The 26267-nt window shown below is 31.7% G+C and overlaps 2 protein-coding genes across 2 annotated transcripts; both read right to left on the bottom strand.

Annotated features, from left to right (window-relative positions):
• Window positions 1-4121: 4121 nt before the first annotated feature.
• LOC100813303 (GATA transcription factor 11) lies at window positions 4122-8400 on the bottom strand. The gene is made up of 3 exons (XM_003543431.4): window positions 8202-8400; window positions 7539-7796; window positions 4122-5011 (listed from the first exon to the last, which is right to left on the bottom strand). The coding sequence occupies exons 1-3, from the start codon at window positions 8208-8210 to the stop codon at window positions 4295-4297; spliced, it is 984 nt and encodes a 327-aa protein (XP_003543479.1). The 5' UTR covers window positions 8211-8400; the 3' UTR covers window positions 4122-4294.
• Window positions 8401-17204: 8804 nt separating this feature from the next.
• On the bottom strand, window positions 17205-24731 carry LOC100812931 (protein ENHANCED DISEASE RESISTANCE 2). The gene is made up of 21 exons (XM_003541944.5): window positions 24172-24731; window positions 23911-23985; window positions 23749-23802; window positions 23597-23662; window positions 23456-23517; window positions 23193-23302; window positions 23023-23069; window positions 22840-22940; window positions 21908-22003; window positions 21737-21801; window positions 21583-21654; window positions 21051-21197; window positions 20643-20950; window positions 19655-19718; window positions 19391-19566; window positions 18974-19075; window positions 18805-18855; window positions 18583-18726; window positions 18057-18152; window positions 17673-17774; window positions 17205-17554 (listed from the first exon to the last, which is right to left on the bottom strand). Exons 1-21 carry the CDS (start codon window positions 24355-24357, stop codon window positions 17462-17464), a joined length of 2217 nt encoding a protein of 738 aa, XP_003541992.1. The 5' UTR covers window positions 24358-24731; the 3' UTR covers window positions 17205-17461.
• Between the last annotated feature and the right edge of the window lie 1536 nt (window positions 24732-26267).

The raw sequence follows: 26267 nt of genomic DNA, 5'->3' as shown, positions 1-26267 counted from the left end.
GGCAGCGACATTGATGAAGGGACGTAACTAGCCGGGTGGGTCCCACCGGCATGGTGATGAATGATGATGTGGATGCAGTCTCTCTCAGGAATCTCTGTCGTTGTGTTCTCTCTGTCACTGCCTCACGGGAGAGAGAGAGAGAGAGAGAGTGCATCGCATTCCACAAGATATTACTCTACAACTAATTCAACCCCAAGTCAAGTCAAGACAAGCAAAGGTTAATCAAAACGGCCCTTTTTTATTTCAGTAAATATTTCAATTATTTTAATTTTTTACGTTGATAAATATAAATTATTCCGATAGAAATAAAGTTTCATATCACTTAAGATCGAGTTTAAATTATGTATTATTTATAAATATTTTTTCCTCTCAATCCACTAAAACATTCTTTATAATAACTAAACACTAACCTCATTGAATACTTAAAATAAATAATATTTTTTATACAAAAATTCTAATCATACATGTGAATTAGAGGTCAAAATATTTGTTACTAGAAGGAGAACATGGATCATTCTTGCTCGTTAATCTTGATGTATAAGTTTATTTTAATAATTATAAAATCTCATTAGCTTAGAAGTTGAGATTACGAATCATTCATAAATGATCTCTCCTCTCAATCTATCATGGTGATAAACATAACCATACATGTGGATTTAAGTTTACAACAAATTATATTAATTTCTTTTATATTCTCTTTGAAAGAAAGAGGAGAAATAAGGTAAATATGTATAAAAAAGAGTACAAAGAGGTATAAAGACAAAGTAAAACTGAAAAGTTTTTTATTGAATAAAAATAAATAAAAGACAAGAAGAGAAATAGGTTCCAAAATTATTTTTTAATTGAACCATTGATCATGTAATTCTTTTAACCGAGTTGTTAGAGTTTCTAAAACTGTTCGTAAATTAAGCCGCACAAAAGTAACACCAAAAAAATTGAGGGATGAAAGTGTTTAATTAGCTGTTGTCTGTTTGTGTTTGAAGAGAGAAGGTGTTGTTGGAAGCATGAAGATGGTTGATATGATCTGATCAAGACATCAAATTGCAATTCAAGACCTTTCTTTGCCCAAAAACGGCACCACCCTATTCTTATTCCTACACCAAACTGTGCGTTAGCGTTAGATATAATCAATGCGTGTGGCAGTCTCACTCACAGTGCCCTTTGGCCCTTCGCCCCCACCACTTGCCACCTGTCGTTTGTCTCGTGCGATTATGAGACACACACACACTTTCCTTTCGTTCTCAGGAGAGTTAGAATGTCGGATCAGGGGTTTTGGTTTTGCTTGATTCATTCGCACTTGGTTTAGTTTAGCCTTTGCATAACCTCAATGCATTGCACTCATTTAATTTCATTTAGCTAAAGTCCTAAACCATGCTTCGTCTTCATTCTTTATGCCACTCGTGCACCTGACTCAATTATTCTTTTTAGTTTTGTTATATTATGTCCTTCGGCATTGGGAAAGAGAAGAATCAAGAAAGAATGAATGAATGGAATGGAATTGGAGTAGTAGTAGTAGTCTTAGTCTTCTTTCTTGGTCACTTTAATATTATTTATTGTTCTCAACCAAACAAGAAAACGACATCATCAATACAAAATTAATGTTATGAACCGCTCGCATGGAATGGATCAACTAAACTACAACCTAAACACTATTCATTGGTTTGAATTGAAAAGAATTACCACCAGGAAGGACAAAAAGTCAGACAGCAAATAACCAATTTAATGTTTACCAACACAACACAAAGAGAAATAAGAAAAATGATTTCATGTACATTGAAAAGTAATTGGTGGAATGTTGGTGTCTAAAAAGAAAATGTTATGGTACAAAGTATGGAGTAAATCGACGCCCCTATAACATTGGTTTGAGTATTAATGCATGCGCTTTCTTTTCATTTTGGGAAAACTGTAGTTAAACCTAGGTCGTTTGGGCACAACATATCAAGTCTATTAAACTGTAGAGGTAGATTGGTACTTGGTTGGTAATTAGGTATTAGGGAGGAGGGATGGCAATTAGAGAATCACCAAAAAGGCATAAAAGACACACAAGCTCCTTAATTAAGACTACGTAGGACCACTATAATTCATGGCCATTAACTATTTTAAAATGGGGCATGTACCAACACGGCAGCATCAGCAGGAGCAACAGATTCAACATATTAATTCATGTCCTATTTTTTCACTCCCTTTTCATTGAATGATTGCCAGAGCATAGTTGATCTTTTTGAGAAATTTAAATTACTCTTCCCTCCATTAAAAAATGAATACAAGTTATATTTTAATTCTTTTTTAGTGTGAATATACATCTTAATAATTACGAATATGTCTTTTGATGATATTTTATTTTGATAACTTTTAGTGTCACTGGCTAGCAACTGATTTTGAACATTCCATTATTGATTTTAGTATTTTAAAATTGCAACAATATTTCAAATATCTCTAGCATCAGCATTGAAATTGTCTAAAAAAATTATTTTATCTTCTATTGTCATAAAATTGTAAATATTCAAACCTGATTAATTATTAATCGTGTGAAGAATCATCAAGAGGCAAAATAATCTTTTATATTAAAAAAGACTCGAATATAAAAGATATTTATTTTTCAAGAAAAAAGTGCATATTTTAAAATAAAAAGAGATAAGAGTAACCCATAATAGAGAGGAAAATAGATTTTACTCAATTTAAAATAATGCATAACACTTGGTGACAATATATAGCAAGCTAGATTGAATTTTGATATCTGGTTGTTAGTGAATAGGAACAACATACCAACATCTAAATTTAAAACCAAATAGGCAGGGAGGATCTTATAATTAGTTCAAACAAATTGTGAAAAAGAGAAAAGTCATTCTAAACCTTATTCCTTTTTGGCCCGATTATGTGTTTTTCATACTCATCGGGTGTCAACTGTTAAATTAATCCCTGCTTATGTTATTAAAAAAGGATTTAAAATGAGTTAAATCATAAAGAGGTGTGCATCTATTTAAACCACACTATATAGCTGAACCAAAAAATAAAACTGTGACCTTACGTTTGAGTTTGAACTTTGGGTGAAGAGAATTTTTGTTTGGGAAGGGCGTAGGGTATGGTTGCAGTCATGGGGTTGAAGAATAAAACAAGTGAATATATGGGCTGCCTCTAAAATGTTATTACCCTTAGGATCCATTACATTCTGTGGCCACTAAAAGAATTAGGGCCTACCTTTTGCAATAGATTGACCAGGTCAGCTTTAACAGAAACCATCTAAGACAATAACATAAAAACAGTGCTATATTTGTATAAGGAATAACGTAGGAAGAATTTCAGAACAATTAACTTCTTGTTTCTGATTAATTAAATTAGTTATAAAAAATAAATTTCAGGATTTGGTGAAAATCAGTATGAACATTACAATTTAATTATCTTTTAGTATGAAATCATATCATTTAGCATATCCGAATATAGCTCCGCACCCTAAGGTTTCAAGACATGATGATGGGTTAAACTTTGTTACTTCCATTCAAATGAATGGTTTAACATTAAATGCTAACCAGGGAAAAGTGGTTCAGTGTAAATATAAATGAATTCAACTTAAATATTTTTATTATAACCAAATATAAGTTATGAAATGCATAATTAAAGATAAAAGTACAAAACAATTAAGAACGCATAATGACCTTTTAAAAAAATTAGGCCAGCCCACACCGACCACTGGACTTTAGTATGGGCCAGCCCTTTAAAATTTGCTGCTAGAAACAAATTCCACTAGCCTGTTACGAAGGGCAAGTAACCAAGCCATTTTGAAGCTGACTATAAAAGCATTATTCTTCTAGCCTTTTAGGTCTAACATAGAATAGTCTCACGCATGCATGTGCTTATTCTTTATAATGTTGTGCCATGTTTTGAGGCATGTGATATTATTGTCCTTGACTCAATTTGATCCCTGACTTTATGTTCTTATAGCACATGCATCAGCAATGGCAAAGATTCTTGCCCCTACTTTATAATTCTTAAGCCCCACAGCCATGCATGCTATCCAGTTAGAAAATTGCTGGCTGGCTGGCTGCATCATCAACCACCATGAAAACTACATAACACCATTCTCAACCTCCAACTTTCAACACCATGTTACCTGAATTCCTCGCAAAGCACTAACCTGCTACTACCTTTTATTTCACCAATCAATTTACATTAATTAAACAAATGATGCTAAGCAATATAACATTAGACTATAATGAAAAACAATAAACAAGAAGGATCCTGTTTAAGACTACAGACTACCGTTTCTTCCTCAAAGGTAATCAATCCAACATAAAAATTATCCTACAGCATTTCCATGGAGATTTGATGAAGCCAACATAGAACCCCTAACAGGCTCCTGGATGGCTCTGCTTCTCATCTCCACAACCTTCTTGTGACAGTTTGAGTGCAGTGATGCTACAAAAGTCGGGCTAGCTGCCGGTCGGTATTCAGGAAAGAGGCGGCCAGACCGGTATCGAACACCACAAGCATTGCACAGTGTTTTGGGACCCACAGGTCCCTCTCTCCATTGTGGGGTTTTTGTCACCTCACAATGCATGCATTTTCTGGGGGAACCTGACTCCGGTGATGAGGATCTCATCATCTCAACATCATCTGATAGCAGGGACGAATCCTTTTTTTTCTGCTTTTTTAGTTTGTTTGATAGATTCCCAGCAACATTTGTTCCAAAATCTGAGTCAGCAGCTGCTATCCTTTGATGATTTTGCATAGCCGGCGAATTAAGGATGAAAGGAATTGAAAATAGAGGACTGAAGCTTGAAGGACGCTGACGTTTACTACGAGCCCGCTTTACTGGGATGACAGGTCGATCAAAGTTGGAATTCTCAACTGAGGACGAACTGCTGCTTTCAAAAACCGAAACTGGGCTGTAGGTGTAGGTTTGGAATTGATGCAAATCTTTTCCATTGGAAGTGACATTCTGGTGAGTAATGGTCTTTCCATATACTGGTCCAGTAGCTTTTCCCAGCTGTTTTATTGGGGAAATCCCATTTCCCTGCAATGCCAAACAATTATCAAACCAACAAAAAATGAAGAAAAAGGAGTAAAAAACAAGAATCAGATGCAACATCTACACAATTTCCAGCTGTTTTATTGGGGATATGATTATTTGAATAAATAAGTGAAAGAGGAATCTATGCAATTTCTTCTAACATTTACATTTATACTCCACAAAGCTAATCAAAGAAAGCATTGATACTGTTTTAATATGTATACTTGTATAGTTATCAATTATCAGATGCTGTAGAGTTAAGTCATCATATCAGGGACTAAAGAGCCATAGTCCCTCAAACTACTTGCGTCTTTTTGCGATTTCAATTTGCAATACTGCATAGCATAGTCTTGTCACTTAAGAAAGTGGGACTGCAGACAGTGTAAAACATTTTCTGTTTCATAACCTTTAAACAGTATACACATACACATAGGAGAACTCAACATCTATAATCAGCCCCAGTTCACTTCTATCAACCACCTGACCATATGCAAGGTGTTTCTTCAATTAAATCCATAGGGAGACAGCAGTAGATTTGGGCAAGGGATCTGATACTTATAACTGTACCCCACCATTCACCAAATACAAGCATATAAAACACACATTCATCTAATCATCCACTTCTTAGGAAAGCAATTTTTTACATCTTTCTATGTATGCATGTCATCCATTCACCATTCAAAATAACTAAACACTTGAAAAATTCCAAGGATTGTTACCAGAACCTAATCACTCCTGAGAGCAACACCCCAAATAATGTATACCATGAGTTCCAAGGTGATGTTGAGACTTAAGAATTAAAAGCCTACACGGTGTCCACCGATAAATTTCAAAATATCAACTTAACAACAAATTAATTATATAGAAGTTTGTGTTATTACTACATCTCTTTCAAACATTTTAAACACAAATTTAACCGAATAAAATTGATGGGTAATGTATATAGAACAGAAATAATAAATATCATAGAATATCTCATAGGATCAGTTTCCCTATTTCCTCATTCTCTCTTAGGATTAGTTAGCATATTTCCTTATCTTATCATGATTTCACCCCTAATAAGTTAGTAGGATTCTGATTAGTATACATAAGGGTTGGTGCTCTAGGTTTTATGAATACACCAATACACTGTAATACATCTTAGTTAATATCAATGAAGTGTTTCAAACTCTTCTCTCTTCCTCACTGTATGCCTAAAACCCCAATAATTCCAACAGCAATAAAAACGATTTTGAATTTTAGAACCAGACAGTTATGATTGATAAATCTTTATCATTATTCATAAAATTACTTAAATTAACCAGATGACTCATTTCCCAGTCAATTTTTTTCTTTATATTTTGTCACTGTTTTTTCCTCTTTTGTCTTTTCTTTAAACCTTCTAATGCCATCCAAAAAATCTATACCAAGAGAGGAAGTTTCTGCAACCTGAATGGCAGAGGAAAGAGATTAGCACCAAGCTTCCTACCTTCTTCCTCCCTTTGTCGTGCATCCCTGGAAACTTTAGGTGAATAAAGACAAAGAACTTCATACAGATTAGCAGCATCTCCAGGACATTTTGGGTCAGTATCAGATGAAATGTAGCAATTTTTCTGAGTTGTTAATTATTAATTTTTTTCTTATGATACCCTGTTATTGCCAAGAATGAGTAAATGACATTGGCAGCACACTTTCAAGGGGGAATTCAGACTACCGCCACAAAAACTAAACCTATAACCCCTGTATCTTCCACTTTTTACTCCAATTGTCCAATTCTCCTATATAGATCATAACCAAATTCATCCAACAAATCTCTTCTCTTGCACATTAAGTATTTCGATTGCCAATAGTTTTGTTTTGTCAATCTGACAAATTCCTAGACAACACCATTCTAGTTTTCCTTAGAAGTCACAGCTCCTGTAAAAATTCCAACTGTAAAAACTCATAGTTGTCTTGTCTAAGTAACAAGACAACACCGCTCCTGCAAAATTCCAACTATAAAAAACTCCTAGGTGTCTAAGTTGCAGTATTAATGTCTCCTATCAAAGGTCTGCGGTGAAAGTTTAGAAGAAAAAAAACATTTCATTCAGAAAATATAGATTATAGCAAACAAACCGGCCATTGCCAGTAACTGAACTTAAGAGCCTAAATCACCAAAATTTCTCCTTCAATGTTGATGCATTCATGCATAATTTCAGTTTTACATGATAAAAACAACCATATAGTTAATTCATCAAATAAAATAAGTGCAGTGCATTGAAGTGTCAACATGACTTTCCATGTGCATAACTACTAGGACAGGGGCAAACATGGATTTAAAAAACGATCTACAACTGCAATTGCGACCACAACATGTCGAAATCAACATTTTTTAACTCACCAAGACCACAACTGTAGCTGCATCAACCACGTTTCCATGCAATGTCAACGAAACTGCAATCGGAATCGCAATTTGAAGCCATGCGGGCAATACGCAAGAAAATAATTTAAGCAGTTAAAAGATATCACACTCTACATTCCTACACGCCATAACTGTGAACAGAATACTCACAGAAGCAGAGAACTTCATTCCAAGTTGGGGCTTTTCATTTTGAGTTTTGGCACACAACCCAGCTGATGATGCTGTATAAACATCAACACGCGGGTCTTCAAGGCATTTTAATTGAGCATCCCAGTCTTCTTCGACGCCATTAGCTTCCACGTCTTCCAGCGGGAAATCAAAAAAGTTAATGACATCATCAAAAATCTCGTCTGAGAGACCATTAAAGTTATTGTCGAAAAACCAAGAGTCCTTCATGTTAGCAATATCCTGTTCCAAAACACTACAGCACATAAGAAACACCAAACACACACATTGCCATTCCTTGCTTGCACACAACAGAAGCTATTTGGAAAAACAACAACACCAACCACCCATCATAGGCTATAAATCACCAAAAATTCAGAATTTATTCTATTTTTCTTCTCCAATTTGCATATTAAGGTAATTAACTTTGCTACAATGACGACATGCCTTATAAGTATTCACAAATAAAGAAAAAAAATCCAGCTAAAAATAGTAAAACAGCAGTCTTTCATAATTTCATCCAAAATGAAAAGAAAAACAAAATCACAAACAAAATAAGGAAAATGCATGCAATATCTGATGTTAAAAGAAAAAAATGATACAAAAAGGGTTAAAAAGGAAAAGAAAAAAAGGAAGGGCTTGAAAAACCTTAGACATGATTTTGGTGGAGTGAGGAAATGGAGCACATTGTTAGAGAGACACAGAGAGGAAAGTTTGAGGATTAATTTGAGACAAGAAATAAGAAGAAGATCTTGAGGAATGAGAATCTGTGTCTGAATTTGGTAAATTAGGTTTATTTTTCTGCGCCACTAAGCACTGCTACTATGCGGAAACCCTCATCCTCCTCTCAATAAATATTTATTTCCCTTTCGATAATAGTATTCCGTCTCTTTCACACCAAATTTTCATTATTATATTTATTTATTTGCCTTTTAATTATGGTTTTGTACACTTTAAAAAGTAAAGTACTACTACTAGTATAAAGTTAGAGCTAGATAAGCAAAATCTAACGTATATTATTCACTGATAATTTTTAAGATTTCAGATTTAGATATTTACAAAAATTCATTTAAGAGATTAATATCTTTAGATAAATTTTTTTTATGAAACACATACGTAAGAGATAAATTTATCTCAATTATGTTACATTATATTGATAATTTTTTTCTTAATTATGTTATATTTGAAAAAGAAAATCATGAAGATAGAAGATTTTGATATAAATTCAATGCCTTTTTTTTCCTTTTCTTAATACCATGAATGGTACTGGTAGTTAATAAAATTATAGGCGAAGAAAAGTGTGGGAAGATGGAAAAACATAAAGAAGGTTGGTCAAAGCGGTGATGGAGCATGAGATATGGATCTAAAAAGAATTGTTTAAAGGAAAAATAGGTGGATCTAAAAGAAATTATACTTTCTTGAATGATTGTATCGTTCCAAAATTGATATAGTGATTTATTTGCAAAAAAAAACAAAAATTGATTGAGCGATCACCGACGAAGGACACGAGACCAACGGAATATTATTGCACACCTATTTTTTATTTTTTTAAAAAGAATGAGTAAAACACGTTTAAATTTTTTCTATTGATAAATATTAGTTTTTTTTCAATTTTTTTAATGGGACTTTCTCTTGTCTTTTATTTTCAAATCATCAAATCAACCTTTAAACTCACCAACATTTAACATCATATCACTACAAATATTGCTTGTAAAAAACTAAGAATAAAGCACCTTTGGATAAGTTTTAAAATATTTTTACATTACATAGAGAATTTATTTTTATAAAGATTAATTAATATGCAATTCTATTATAATCTAGCAACAATTTGTTATATATAATAAATTTATTAATTTTATAATAATTGTTTATAATATTAAATATCTATTATTTATATCATATGAATAAGATAATGAATAGTTGATAAGTATTATACATATGTTATTTGTATATTAAAATTATATATTAATTATTTAAGTTTCTTTTTTTATTACTTTTTTTGTATTTAAATAATATATAATTTTTTGTATTTTTTTGTAAATATACGATGGAGGTTTGGAAAATAATTGAAGAATTAAAATGTTGGGCTCAACGCGACAATCTCGCTTAGTGTATAAGGACCACTCGGCTCAAGAAATCCGCTTAGGACAAGAAATCACCTTGAAAGTCAGTTGTCACGTGCAAACGCGTTAAGTGCACATCCTGCAACTTAGCACGTGATCACTTGATCTAGCTAGACATGTGCACTTAGCGCAAACATCGTGCTAAGCACATAAAGGCAATTCTGATTGGCCATCAAGTGGGAAGATATTTTGAAAACAATGCATCATTCATTCATTCAATATTCTTGACGCTGAATGAAAGCAAGGAAACGGAGGGAGGAAAGCTCAAGCAGTTAGTGCAAGGAAAATCTATTTTCGGAGCTCTTTCATTCCATTTCTCTTCTATTTCATTTTACCTTTTATATTAACAAACTTTTCATGATAATGAGAGGCTAAAACTCATCATTGTTGAGAGTTCTACAAACCAAATACTTTTGATGTAATGATTCTTACTATCTATTTAATATTATGTTGATATTATTGTTATTTTCTGTGTTTATCATCATGTTCATGGTCTGATCATCCATTCACATGTAATGTTTTAGGATTTAGACATTGAGAAGTGTTCATATTATAAGAATTTGAAAAGAACATTAAGGTGAAATGTTCATATTATAAGAATTTGAAAAGAATAAGAATTTGAAAAGAACATTAAGGTGAAATGTTCATATTATAAGAACTTGAAAAGAGCATTCAGGTGATCCATATCTAAGGATAGAATTATATTGTTTAACCTTATTTATGGATCTTTGCTTGTAATGCAAATTATTTAATATAATTCTTAAAGGATCAGGAGTGATATTAGGTGATTTAGGCTCTCTTACTTAAGGGATCATGGTTATAGTAGGTTAGTAAATGTGGGCAATAATCAATTTAATGTTAAATAGAGAAAAATCATTTACGATTGCATCAAGAATAATTTTGGTAAGCTAAGTCCCCAACACGTCCCATGACTCATTAGCAACGTCATTTCACAGCTCCGAGCGTTTGTTTTCTTACCTTTGCACGTTCCTTATTTTGTATTTAATTTACATCAATTTATACTTATATTTAATTAATGAACAAGATTCGATTTGATTCACTAATTGCTTATATATATATAGATTCTGAGTACAAACAAAGTTCTTATGTATTAGACACTCGATCTTACTATTTTATTTGTTACTTACATAAATTGGTATGTTTACCAAGGTAATATATAAAAATTGTTATATTTTTACTATTAAGTTTTTCACTCAAATGATTATGCATGAGCTTTTTAATAATACTTTTTTTTATTAAATATAGGTTATGAAATTTTAAATAATCTTTTACGTGATTTCCTTTTTTTTACGTGTTGTTCTTGACTTAAATTAGGGCATTGTTTTCTCTTAAATTATTTCCAAAAAAATAAAATAACAGTACAAATGTTGGGACTTTATCTAACTTCTTTACAAAAAGTTATTTGTTACATAAAAAATATATTTTGTAACAGAATAAACTTCTTTTAAAGAATTTGTATATAAACACTTAAAATATATGAGCTAATCCAATTCACAAAACTCTCTAAAATAAACAATTTACAAACAGCACAGTCGTTACTCATAGGCCATTTAATTTTTTATTTTTTTTACATAAAGGCCATTCAATTGTTAAAAGATGGAGTAGCACACAAACTGGTAATCAATATTTTCTTTTATATTGTTTTTCATTTTTAATATGATATTTACTATTATTTTACTCTCTTTTATCGTAAGTGTACAAGATATTTAAAAAATAATATTTAATATTATTAAATTTTTGAAATTGATAAATAAATAAAAATAATTTTTTCTTGTAAAAGTAAATGTATAAAGAAATTAATTATTTGAACTAAAATAAATAAAAAATCATTTTAAAGATAAAAAAATTCATTAATTTAAAAATTAATGATTAAAGGTTGTATTAAAATCAGGTTTACATATAATAAATTCTGAAACTAGTAATTTTAAATGTTATTTTTTGTTAATGATTATTAATATATTTTTTTCTTTTAAAGTACTTTACCCTCGTTGCATAGAAGCTAAATTCGAAAAAAAAATGAAAGTAGCAATTATCTTATTCAATTTGAAATTTATTTTTCTCACATGTAAATTTTGATTCTTGAAAATACGACTTTTTTTTTAGAACAATATGACTTTTTTTTACCAAATGAAAACACGACTTACTTATTACGACATTGTTTTTTTATGAATACTTATTACCACATTTATCTTGACTTCCGTTGCAAGAAGAAATGGATATGGACCCTCCGATTAAATAATTCATGGTACTAATTTTCAACGTGGGACCATGCGTTTTTGCAGATCATAGGTGGAAAATGGAGATGCAACGATATTTACGTCTTTAAGACAAAAATATTAGCATTTGGAAAGCAAAATATCTTAATGTAAAATGTTCATAACATTAACAAATACGAGTAATTACAAATTACCACATCATTGAACATTTTTAATTTAATAACTAATAAATTACATTATTCAATGTTTTTTTTAAAAGGAAAATTACATTATTCAATGTAAAAGATGGATACTTTTTTATTACAATTTTTTATAAATTAAAATTCTATTTAATTAAAGAAATCTAAAACGAACATTTTAGAGTAAAGAAATACCTGTAACTCAGTATTTTAATTTGTATATTGTACAAAATAAATATTTGTTTTAACAAAACTAAAGTTCATATTCATAATAAATAAATATTTTGAATATTAATTATATTATAATTAAATTTTATAATAAATAAATATATTTAAACTGAATAAATTAATAATGATGTCATATAAAAAATAAAATAAAGAACTTTACGTGATAACTTAAATTTAAAATATAAAATTAAATAATTAGTTCACAAATTTGGAATTGGAACTTGGAAGTAGAAATATGAATATAAACTATTTTTTTATCAACAAATATTTTTTTGTTAGAATACTAATTTATGTCTTTTTTTATTCTTATAAACACACAGTATTTGAAAATAACTTTGGACCGATGAACTAAAACGGAGTCGTGTATACTCACTTATGACTTAATAGAAGAAAAAAAGTTTTTTTTATTGCATTATATATACACACACACACGAAGTTGTAACTCGAAACTTTTTCTTCAGATAAATCACGTATATTAAGAATAACAATTAATAACCAAATATTTATCTTGATGGAGAGGTGATATTATACGTGCAGCAACATAAATCCGCATCTTGCACAGAAAAATAAAGGTAATAAATGAAAGGAAAACAAATCATTATAACGGGAAAGAAAACGTTCAACCACAAGGGTAAGAAAAGAAGAGACAATATTTGCCATGATAGAATTGGTAGATCTGAAAATAAAGAAACATGCTTCTCAGGTCTAACTTTAATTCTCTTAAAAAATAAAGATATACCTTTAATTAATAATAGATCAAAGGAAAGTTATATCTGTTGGGATCCCTCCTTAATTGGAGAGGTTCTAGAAAATTCTAGAGCTTTCTAGAAAAGTGTAGAATTTTCTAGAACGTCCTAGAGAACTTTAGAGTAGTGTAGAACTCTCTAGAAGCTTGTGTAAAAATGTGGAAACCTCTGGAATATTCTTGAGATGTGTGGAACCTTCTAGAACCTTATGAAAAAGTATGGAAGGGAGTAGAGTGTAGAGACTCCTAGAATGTGTGGAGCATTCTAGAGAATTAATCTCCACCCTAAGATACAAGTAATCTCCACCATTCATTGTGGAGGTGGAGTAGTATAAATAAGGGTATGAGCCTTCATTCCTATCATCCAAGACAAAAGAGTGAATCCACTTCTTAGAGTGAGAAAGAGCCTCTTTGAGAGAGAAGATAAATAGCTTGGGAAGTCTTTATCCTCAAGCTTGAGTGAGCCACCATAAAGTGAGTCAATTTTGTAAACACATCCTTGTAACCCTACTATCTTTTTGTATAGTGGAAGAATCTCCATATTAGAGAATTATAATCGTGTGCTCCCATTACTACCTTTAATTACTAAGTGTCTATCTTAACTTCACGAAGCGGGAAAGTCTGAGAAGATAAATAGCTTGGGAAGTCTCTATCCTCAAGCTTGAGTGAGCCACCATAGAGTGAGTCAATTTTGTAAACACATCCTTGTAACCCTACTATCACTTTGTATAGTGGAAGAATCTTCATATTGGAGAATTATAATCGTGTGTTCCCATTACTACATTTAATTACTAAGTGTCTATCTTAACTTCACGAAGCGGGAAAGTCTGAGTTTTCCCAACAATATCAAGACATAAAAAGGAATTATTAGAAGAATATGAAAAAAAAACTATAAAATTATGAGGGAGTCCAGCTGACATAAACACACTAGCATGCCAAGCTTTTTCTTATTTGATTTGTCTTCAACCTAGTCACACTGATGGAAGGAAATATATCTAGGGCAAGCTTTTGTGAGGGAAATCAAGTCACAACTCAAGAGATTTTAACTGCTTAATACTTATTTCATTTTAGAAATATTTTTACTCGAGTAATCTGTACTATGAAATATCTTCACGTTTTCAAAAATGATTTATTTTCGATGTTTTGAAATATTTATCATCAAAATATACTACTCCAAGTCAAGTTAATTGCGTGAAATTATAGTTTAATTTTTTTAATTGGTAAGAATTAAAGATAATATTAATATATTTATAACAATTCACGCACTTTATTTCGTCAATTCAACTAAATGCCTCAACATAATTTAATCTTTTATATTAAGTCAAATTACTCTAATATAATAAAATGAATGTATACATTTACCAATACACGTACACATATTTTTATAAATGAGAACATTTAAAAAAAACATTAAATACATGATTTCTTCTTTAAAAGTGTTTAATTTTTTTAATTTTAAATTTTGATTCACTATACCAAATTAAATATATATTTCTGTTTTACTTAGACTGAATATTGAAATTATTGTAATATTAATTATTCATAATTTAAATTTTAAGTCTTGAAATATCATATGAAAAATATGATATATATTGATTTAAATTATTTATTTTCATTACTTTTTCCTTAAATTTAAATTATTTATTTCTTTAATTTATTTTTACTTGTATTTTTTATTAAATTGAAAAATACCTAATACACGAAAATATTGCCAGTATATATATGCAACTTTCCATGTTTTAAAGTTAATGATTTCAAAAATTTAAAGTTCATTTAAAATCAATAATTCCGAATAGTTTTTATTTATTTATTTTTGGAAAGCTAAAACATTGGACAAGGATGCTCATTTTTATTTTCAAATTTATTAGGTATATTTTTAATATTTTAGTTATTTTATTTTAATATATAATTTAAAATCATACAAAAATTAAGTATATTTTAGTTTTAAATATTTTATTGATAGATATCTTAATTTACTTAAATTTAAATATATTTACGTAAAGCGTCGGCATATGTTGCTTAAATTATAAGTATGAGCTGCAAGATCTAGGTCCCAGGATATGTTTGTAGCAAGTTGTCTTTGATTTTTCAATTTCTTTTTATCTATTATTTTTAAAGATATTTTTTGGTTTTTAATAATTCATTTTAAAATTTTAAGTTAATATTAATTATTATTTGTGATTTAATGTTATAAATAAAGAGAAAAATAATAGCCTATAAACTATCAAAATAATTAATAAAAAATATAAATAATATGTTAAAAATTTACATTTTTTTAAAATAAATGAAAAAATATTCACACCCTCAATTTTATATTATATATCTCTTTAAAAATAATTGTTATTTTTTTTAGTTTTTAAAAATGCCTTCATTTATTGGCATATTATTTAAATACTTCAATAATTTTCAATTATATTTTAAATCTTTTAATAAGTGTAATTTTGTAGAAGAAATCATTTTATCGTAATGATTTGTGTAGTTGATATTTTTTAAAATAAGGTATGCATTATCTTAAATGACAAATAATATGAGATGGAGAGAATATGTTTCTTAATCTATATGGAGTAAAAAAATGTTTCTTAATGTATATATTATAACCCTAAATAATACAGTAGATAAAGATAAGAGGAGATGCAAGTGTATAATCATCTCTCAAGGGGGATTTAATCCGTTGGTTGAACAATGTGAACGAATTGGTGTAAACTTTCTTCTAATACTCTGTCTTTAAATTCTATGATTTCTATCAATAAAAAAAATGTGCTACAGGCTTTCTGATTTAAAACTGTAATCCCACAAATTGTGATTTGAATGAATACATTTAACCTTCAATGCTGTCTATGGTTGAATTTACAAGAAAATGAGGAAGACATAGACAAAAGTGGTTAGGAGACGGAAGGGCCTCACAAGTGACACAGGGTAATGGTAATGCACTTCAACACGGTAAAGTAAAGGTTTTATTTAAAAAAACAAGACAGTGACAGAGAAGAGGTCAGTGCATGCCACATAACAGGAGGAAATTTGAAAACAAAGCAGGTCTGTGGTTGTCTTCAGATTTGGTCCTTTAGAAGCAAAATCCATCATAATCCTTCCTACTAGTTAGTTGGGAATCTTATCAAGTGAAGAGTGGGCCCAACTACTAACAAACTTTGTTTGGCAATGTCCGCATCCACATTCACCATACCCAAACATCAAACATGGTTCTCCTTGTCTGCTACGTTTTTTTTTTCTTTTCTTTTTATGATCAGAAATGGAGAAGAGCAAAAGGGGTCACCCTGCACTTAAAATAGGATTTGGACATCTGAACTGCTCTGCTGCTGCTTTTTTCTTTCGGTTTCAAATGGATTGTGAATGGAGACTTGTACTTCAATCCAACTGCTCCTGCATCCATGCTTTATGATAAGAAAAACATAGTTTCACCAAATATATTTTGATTTGATGATCTAAAAATAATGAAACTCATTACTTTTTTTTATAGTTGACCTTTTGATTTGATGATCTAAAAATAATGAAACTACTTATCTTCGGCTAAATACTTTTTGGTTATATTTTAATTTTAATTGATTAAAAAGTATTAGTGATACATGCATGCATGTATCTGTCCTCTTTCTATCGAAGCAGCTGTCTGGTCTAAGTCATCACTATTTTATTTTATAAAAAAATACAACCGAAAAACAGAAAAATATTGGACTATATTGTTTTAATAGACATTTTTTGTAAATCAGTCATAGTCCTTTTTTTTTCCTCTCACTTCATCACATCGCTCACATTATACTTTCTTCTCTCTTCTCTTCCTGGTTTTTACATCTTCCGGTATTTCTTAGTAGCATAAAGAACTATAAGAATAAAACCTTTCAATTACTATTGGAGACTTTGGGGAAACTTTAGAATAAAGAAAGTAAAGCAGACTATTTCAGTTCATATAACTTTTTAATGGTTCAATAAGTTTATAACATATTTAATGTAAAATAATGTAATTTTGGATCGAATTGTTATTTTAAAAAATTATACAGAGTGAAATGAAAATGAAATCTTTTCTCCCCGATGCGCACGCCATTTTTCCAAAGAAATAAATACCAATATTTCATTGCCTGGATTCGACACACCCAACATGGACACATGCAAAAGGAAAGAATGGCGTATTTAAATCAAAGGAATAATAATAATAAAAAATGCAACTTTTCATTTTACAAAGATTCGTCCCCCCACACCATCCATCCTAATTCCTAACAATGCTCACAGCACCATAAACTGCTGCCAGATTCAAATCGATTGAACAAAAATGAATGACTTCTGAAAGTGAGTTTGTGGAGACAAGAATCTAGAATTTCAATTATCTACATTTGCAACTTGGAAATTCTCTCCTCCACAACGTACTTGTCAAGAGTTTGATTAAAAATCATGGCATCAGACAAACAGCTTTAGAGGCATCCAGATGGTTAAGGCGGCAAGTTCCAAGGAGAAATTCAGGGAGCTCTTCACGTGTGTTTCCCTGAACAAAATGATGTACAAAAATTAAGATTTATAATCACATGTATAGAAAAACAAATTCGTTCAGAAGGTAAATGGCATTGCCATTATCGGAAAGAAAAAGAACAAGATCACTTTACCTGTATTAAAAATGCCATCTCTATAACCAGATGGTTGAGGTACCCAAGGACAAGACTCACAACACCTCTTGCGACAGTTGATGATCCAATATCAACTCCAAGCTGAAATTGAATGCCACGATTTCCAGATAAGAATCACATGAAAGATAGTTGCAGCTAAATGTTTGATGCATCATGCATATCTACTATTAAGCCCAGTTCTTAACTCTCGTGACTAATTCTCCTACACATGTATAATATATATTCCACAGACACACCAAGGGAGACCAAAGCAGTTTCAAGTGCATCAACTTGAAATATAAATAGCAAACACAATATATTTATTCTAATTATCTTGATTTTCCTAACAAGTTGCTATTCTACTGATAATCATGCAGAATTTACCTCCAAATAGTTACTTCCCTGGAAATAATTGATTTCCAGTGCTTGACCAACTAGGCATGCCTTCTTTCCCACACTCTGCTTTACTATCCATGAACCCTGAAACAGGAATGTCGAGTCTTGTAATTTGTAAATGACGGGCTAAACAAATGGCGAATAATAGACATTTTGCCTTCTTAACATGGACTATACATATATTTATTGGGGGTGAGAAATTCTAAAATAGAAAGTTCCTTAGAATTCAGTGATTAAGTAAAATCATGCCAATCACTGACCCATGAAGAAAATCAAAACATGTTCCCAGTTAAGAAAGTTCCCTGAAAACCTAAATGCAAGGAAAGGAGAGGGAATTCAAATTAATTGGATGGTACAACTGAGAAAAAGGGTTGATATATCATTTCTTTGTTGTACGTATTTGGAATGATGGAACCAATGTAGGGGAAAGAACAATTTTTCAGCCATAACATATAAAAGAGCGCTATTAGGCTGCAATTTAGAGTAGATTACACGAGTAATTACTTTTACTCACCTTAGATATGTATGGTATAAGTTTAAATCTGGAATTTCTGAAGGCATCATCACCCTTGATAAAACTCTCTAGCAAAGGAGCATCTTCCACGGGAGTATTCATCATATAGTATAGTGCTAGGCTATATGTAGTAGAACCTGGAACCTGGTTCATAGAATCACCTAATTAGTGTTGTGCTCAATTTTATGTAACAACCTAAGCACAAGAAGACTATAAATTTACCTGAATGTTTACAATGAAAAAGAACTCAGGCCCTCCCTGTGCTGCATATTTCTGCAAGTAACCAAACACCAGCAAATTGATTTTTCTTTATAATAGAAATCATAAGTTTCTACACAATGGCTTAATATAATAAAAGTCAAGAACAACATAATCATAGGCAATGATCAACCTGCACAATGCTCCCAGGACGGCCACCAAGGTCATCTTCCCTTTTGTCAGATCTCACCCAATCTGCAGCAACCATTTTCATCAAGGTTCCCTTTGCTTTAACCTAGTAATTAATACCACAGACATTTGAGATTAGGGATAATGTCAATGGTTAAATCAAATAACAACAAAAAGATAATTGCATATGATGTGGCTAATCTGCATTTAGTATCTTGAACCAAAGCATCTAAACTGAATAATATAGAAAGAAAAGAGATAATCTAGAGTTTGATCATTAAAAGTTTACAGAAGTAACAGAATGGAGAAAGAATTGCATGCACAGGCGGGGACAACCAAAAGCAAAATAGTCTTTTCCCTTAATGTTTGAGAATATTCAGTTATTCACCCAAAAAGTGATAATGCATTGTAGCTACTATACCTTCAGGCGGTCTTCAAGATAATTTTCTCCACGTATCAGGAAAGTAGAAGGATCTGTTTCTGTCAAACTACATGGTAATGTACAAGTAGAATCTTGTGGAAGAGTGGATCCATACGAGCATGTGATACTGTCCTCCCTGACCATTTCTTGCAAGTCAACATAACCCCTCTTCTGAACTGCAACAGGATCTCTAGACATTGTTAATCAAAGAAGAAATAAAATCATGATTAATCATAATATACAATCAAAGAGGATACAGATCACCTGCAAGATCATGCAATCTTTTCACAAAGTTGGCAGCAGTTGATAACTTCTGATGACGAATCTCCTGAAATTCTCATATTCACAGCAAGACATGGAAAGACCAAAGTCAAGCAAAATACGAAGTTTGACAAAATTTCCAATGCAAAATAATAAAAGCATAACAATATGAGATGAATAGTCAGGCATAAAAAAAAAAAGCTAATAAGTAAATATGCCCAGATGCAGCCCCAACTTTGAATGCACCTCTTGCAATGTCATGAGCAGTGATAAACATGCTTGCACTAAGCACCCATTTGACAAGAAATGCTAAATTGTAGGGCTATATGAAAACTGTATAGGAAACCCCGCACCCACTCCTTCCTTTCTAAATAACTCCCAAACAAACTTTTTTTCCAGCTTTGTCATTTCATTCCTTGCCACTTCCACCCTTGCCATACTTCAAAACATAGCCACAGAGAATGTTGTGTGTTGCAGGGGTCTTCTGCTTTATTGATTTAGAAGTTGAAATTCCAAACTAGTTTACATTATTGTAGGCATCAAAGATGCAGCTATGGAAGAGTCCACCTCCTACTCCTAGGTTATGACTTGCATTTTTGTCCTCACATTTGAAGCCATTTTAGAGAATATCAAAGACCCATAAGCATACAGTCAAGTGTCTAGAGTCTAACTTATAGACTATGAAACAAGTGTCTGTTTATATAATCTTAGGTCTTCAAAAAGGTCCAAAACTAAAGCAGTGTCTATTAACTAATGGGGAAAGTGAAGCAGTTTTATCCCCCCTACTAAACAAACAGATATAGAAAACTGAGAACAATAAATTATATTTGAAAGCCCGTGCAGTAATTGATTGTTGCCAATAATATATTAAAAGAAATGTCTTAGAGCAATCTCTCAAGATTAACCTCGAAGACACAAACTGTATTTTAACTTTGGAATGTTCACTTCGTTTCTGTGCAATAAAAGCAAATATTTCAAAAGGTATTTTTACCTGAGACTTCTGGTGGCTACATTCAGTCATCCATCCATTTTCTGACACGTCACAGTCTGATGGCTCCGGAACATCATAGAACTCATCATCAGCATCATTTAGAGTAACAAGGCTTGCATGTTCTGATTGCGTTTGATCTACTTCTCCAACTGAAATATCATGATTGTTCTCATCTGCTTGAATTTCAGTATCAGAATTTATGATGTGTTCTTCCTTTATATGAAGCTCTCTGTTTCTCGTCAACTCTCCAGATGAATAATCAGATGAAGAACAATTTCCTAGTTTAGCTTTAAATAATTCCCGTAATGCTGCACAAGCAAAAGAAAGTAGTAAATAAAAATATAAACTAGAATATTAAATCTTTTAATTAAAAATATGTCAACATTCAGCGATACAAAATAAGATTACCAGCAACTCTCCCAAGCATTTGAATGGTTATGGAATGTGCTGATGAAGATTTAAGATATAATCTCCAGCATTTCCAATCAATAGCAAGCATATGCTTTACAACTGATTGCTTTCCTTTGTTCACTGGTGATATAACATACCCTCCACCTACAAAAGAATATGAGTTGTCATCCTTCAACTACTCTCACCCATAATTTTTCCACTAAACTGTCTATCTAGCAACTTTCAACAGCATTAGAAGATTAATAAAAAAAAAAACGAGATCAGAAATCCTCCAAGTATACATAAATTCAATTGGATATTACAAAGACAACTAAAGTGAAGGAGGAGGATTTAAGAATCAGTAACAGTGAACTATTATTTAAGTTCGGAACAGAATAACGATGATTGAAAGCGAAGAACATTATGATTCCAAATTACCAACTTAAAAAGTTACATAGTATCAGATTTATTTTGAGATAAAGTACGAGACCAGCAAATAGAATAATGGAATAGAAATATTTAATATTTCTATAGTTTAAGCATACATTACTTTTAAGGCAAGCACGCACATAGCCTTTCTGGGGAGGGCACTTCTTGTGAAACATGGAATGGTAAAGAATAACTGTGACAAAGAAAACCAAAGAAATTACTTTCATTCAGAATGTGTTTGTACGTGTGAATTTTCTTCCATTATTCACTACTACCATAAGTTCCATCATCTTCTCTCCTCCAATAACGCCGCAACAAGAGATCTCTTCGTTTCATTCCCCTGTAAAACATTATATGAAAAAAATATTTTTTTAATTCTAAATAGACTAGTAGAACCTTAAAACAAGTAGTGGTACATGATCAGCACTAAAGGCTTGGTTCTTTACCAAGGCAACCAATCGCTAAATAGTTGTTTGTGAATAATGTCAGTGTGACCATCCAAGTGCTCCACCACATTTCCTTTGTAGAAACAGAAATCCCATCTGCAAGCCGATATTTAATGTATTTAATGATAATATTAACAACCTCATTAACATAATAAATCAATAATGCAAACTGAACTTGACAACCATGGTTGGTTTATCAAATTGTATTATAATTATACTGCTACCTGGCTATATCCTAACAATAATATTTTTATACATGTCCCAGATTCCTACATTATTTTTTTTTTTTTCAATCAAAGCACACCCTTTCACCTTAGCCTATTTCCATGATCAATGAACCTAAAATGACATGATTATGTGCTCAATATCCAGTTAAAAATTCCACGTGATCTTGTTGTAAGATTCTGTTAGTGATAAACATGTTGATAGAATTTGGAGCCCTTTCTCGCATCATTTCAAAGGTTTTGGGGAGAGTAAAGTGGGAAAGGAAATTTGGCATTGTGCAATTATTTTATATGGTACTTATGATTGGTGAGGAATGTCACAAGTTCCATGAATTTTTGTCATTACTTAAGTGGGATAAAGTAGTCTCTTTTAAGCTTAATTATGGTGATTGGTTAATGGCTTGCTATTCTAGATAGGGTACAAGGTAGTAAGCTTTATTCGGTTTATTTTATTTTCTTCTTTGCTCTGGTTTTTATTTGTTGGGCTCTTATATATATTTTTCGTTCTCTTGTATTCTTGTACCATAATAATTCATTTTTCATCCAATCAGGCCAATCATGATGATGATGATGATATAGTAAAACTAAATAGAAGTAACATGTCAATGATGCCATAATGATACTCAACATTATTAAAAAAACAAAGCCAATGAGAAAAAACAACAAGATATGTCCTGCTGGATGGTCATGTGCAATTAATGAACTTACTCTGATCTTGAAGGACCAAGCGACATAAGAGTCTGGAAGATGGCTTCTGAAGTTCCATCAACCACACCAACAGCCATTATTGCAGGGTGATCATCCCATTTCTGAAGATAGGACCATATTCAAGAGTTCGTATTTCTATTATAAAATATAAAACAATAATTACTGAAAACAATTTCTGCCAACCTTCCCACTAGAATCCCTGTCTTTTGCTTCCTTGAATAGTCGTAAACCTGTGTTACACCATAAAAACATTAGTAACATTTTTAGCCAGCTCTAGTACTTAAGTGCAATTTTAAAACAACTTTCACAAAGCAATGACAACTCAAACAGCAAAAATGGAAATACACTTTTACCATTTTGGCAGCCAAAGATTGTCCATGGTGAAGGGGCAATAACATCAGCAGAAGAAAGAGTCCAGTCTACAGAATTTGGGTGACTTCTACTACTGGAAGATCCACTGAGTCTGTAAGTATCACACCATAAAAAGAATCATAGGTCACACAGGAGATATATGAATAAAACAGCTCAAAGAATTGTCAATTCAGACAACTAGAATTTTTTTGTTGCAGTATAAATTATTCATAGATCAGATAAAAAAAAAATCAGGTTACTCTACCTAAAGGATTGCCATCTCCTCTTAGAACAACCTACAGTATCATCTCCTCCATCAGGCGCACCCTGCACACGTTCACGGCAATAGTCTCATATTCACGAAAAACAGTTCCACCGCACGCTTAAAACGTTTCAGATCACATACCTTTAACGATGCTTCATGAAAGGACTGAATCCACCTCGCTGCTTCCTCAGGACGGCTTGCTCCAAACTACACAACACTCGCACTTCGTAACTCAAAGGCATAATTGTAAAACAGAAAAAAAATTCTTATTCTGAACCTAATAATGACCTCACCTTTAACTGATCATTGTGATTCAAAGTATTATAGAGAGTGAATATGAAGAACACCTGCAATCAGCACAGAGAATGAGCATCACGCACGCACGCCACAAGCAGGCCATCGGTTACAACACAGAAAATCAAAGACATTAAAAAACAGAAAAAGAGTGTAGATACTTTTCTGTTAACGCTCTCTCTTCCATTATCCATGACTCGAATGCAGGAATCTACAATCGCGCTTCTAACAGGATCCTGCGAAGAAAGTTCCAGAAAAAAAGTTTCACAGCGTCACAATCGATAAAGCAGAACGAAAACGCTTAACTCCGCAATTTCTCTACCTCCATTCGCCGCCGAATCGACGCAATTTGAAATAAAAAAGAAAATAGAGAATCGGTGAAATAAAAAAAAAAAAAAAGAAGAAGAAGAATAAAGACGTGCCTGATTATTTGAAACAGGAACGGATTTGAAGCTGCGAAGAAGGTTACCGTCGAGAACGAAGTAACGCTTCCGCGAGAACTGAAGTCCAATACGGTTGAATCTTATAAGGTACAACCAGCCTTCCATTCTACTACTAATTCCATCACTCTGCGACGCCGATGTAGCAGCAGCACCACTACTTGCCATTCTCTTCTTTCTGGAATTCACTTTTCACCGTTCACCATTCCAATCAAACTAACTAATAATTGCACTAGACGCGCGCGTGCACGCTTAGAGATAGAGCTACGGAAGCGAAAGAAAGAAAGAAAAAAATGGAGCAGGTTTTGAAATGAAGGTGCGATCCCAGGCGCGGATTTTAGTTGCAATTGCAACAATGCAACTGTGTTTGTTTCTCTTTGGGAATGGCTGTGTTGTGTGCTGCCTTGGGTGTAACTCTATTGCATATGAGACAAAGATTGCCTGTCAAGTAAATTTCACAACCACTCAAATTACGTTATTGCCCTCCTCCCTTACCATGCTGCTACCCTCCCTTTAAATTATTCTTTTCTTCCCACCACAATCACAATGTGTTGGTTGGATTAATATAAAGATAAGCCACACCAATATTTTAATTTGGATTTAAGATGCGTAAGCTTGGTGAGGTGTGGACTTGTGGGTCACTGAAGGTCTCATCTGCTGAAAAAAGCGTTTCGCGTAATAACGTCAACAATAACAATTACTAGTATAAAACCTTGTTTCGTTTTCTTGTTTTAAAGGTTTACAAAAATAATGAAAGATTTACGTACTCACTTAAGATCCCAGGATGTTTATATGTGTGTGATTTATTTATTTAATCAAAAAATTTGTGTTTAATTTTTATTGAGTACAAATTTTCTTGGTCAATTGCAATCAGAAAAATTTATGTTTGAAAGCTAAAATCAGCTCTTACAACACCACTAACAAAACTGGGAACAAAATCAAAAACATGAAAGCTAAAATCCTCTTCCATCGCATATTATAATTAAAGGAGATAACTTCATTTTATTTTTTACAATTTTTTTTTATTTTACCTCTAATCAATACATATACACTCAAGTAACTACTTGTGACAAAAAAAATAAAATTATCCATAGGCATAAACTGATATTAAAGTAGGGTCGTAAGGATGTTCATAACTTAATCAAAATTTCATATACTAATTAAATTGAGTTTGTGTAATTTTATGACACGCTTGAATTGAATTAACCCGATTATAAACAGATTAGGTGGTCTTGAGTCAATTAGGTCTAGAGTCATTTTAAAATAATTTTTATTTTGTAAAAATTAAATTTGTTTATAACAATAATTTTTTTATAACAATTTGAATGTTAATATAATTTTTATTATATTTTAGATAGAAATAAAATAGTGTATTATTAGTGTGAGAAAACATAAATAAAATGAAAAAAAAATAACATCTAAAAATTATACATGACTCAATAAGAATAGTGGGTCAGTGGATTACTCATCTAATCAGTGGATTTCTATTTAACAACATGTTTTACGACAATCCACTTTATTTTTTAACAACCCACCATTGTTTCCAATGACCATGTCTTTTATTTAGCAACCTGCTTATGTTTTCCTCCTCTTTCGCACTCTTACGTATTAGAACCAATTTTATTTCTTCCTTTGATCTTCCTTGCTCACTTTCTTCTTCTTTCTCTTCTGTTTACTTCTATGTTTTAAGTATTGTGAGTTTTTATTATTAATTATGAGTATCTCATGAATTTTGAGTAATGTTTCATTTGTAAGTAAGCATATATATACATATATAATATTAATTGTTTAATACACACAAAGAAAATTTGAATAGTGACCATCCGCGCGAGTACCAACTATCTCGTTATTCTATTTTTGGAATCGGTTGTTATGTGTTGCTATTCAAGATTGATTACTATGCTTTGTAAGATTTGTACAAGTTTCAATATTATTAAGGATTTGTCAAAATAGATTGGTATAACACATCATTTGTTTATGTTGATTCAGGGGATATGTAAGTTGATGAGAGAGAAGTTTGAGTGAGAATATTTTTTTCGGTTGTTTAAAAAAAAAAAAAAGATAAGTGAGACGGTGAG

The sequence above is a fragment of the Glycine max genome, chromosome 13 (assembly GCF_000004515.6).
Source record: "Glycine max cultivar Williams 82 chromosome 13, Glycine_max_v4.0, whole genome shotgun sequence".
In the NCBI taxonomy this organism is placed as follows: domain Eukaryota; kingdom Viridiplantae; phylum Streptophyta; class Magnoliopsida; order Fabales; family Fabaceae; genus Glycine; species Glycine max.
Note: the sequence above shows the minus strand (reverse complement) of the source record. Positions and strands in the feature narration are given on the sequence as shown.

What these genes read in the sequence shown, in the direction of transcription:
- LOC100812931 (XM_003541944.5), bottom strand. Translation starts at nt 24,357, where the DNA reads ATGGCAAGTAGTGGTGCTGCTGCTACATCGGCGTCGCAGAGTGATGGA. An exon ending in TGTGCGTGCTTGCCTTAAAA is followed by an intron (nt 21,198 to 21,582) that starts GTAATGTATGCT and finishes ATTCTTTTGTAG; the next exon opens with GTGGAGGGTATGTTATATCA. An exon ending in TTATACCATACATATCTAAG is followed by an intron (nt 18,153 to 18,582) that starts GTGAGTAAAAGT and finishes TTCCTGTTTCAG; the next exon opens with GGTTCATGGATAGTAAAGCA.
- LOC100813303 (XM_003543431.4), bottom strand. An exon ending in GAATGAAGTTCTCTGCTTCT is followed by an intron (nt 5,012 to 7,538) that starts GTGAGTATTCTG and finishes TTGGCATTGCAG; the next exon opens with GGAAATGGGATTTCCCCAAT.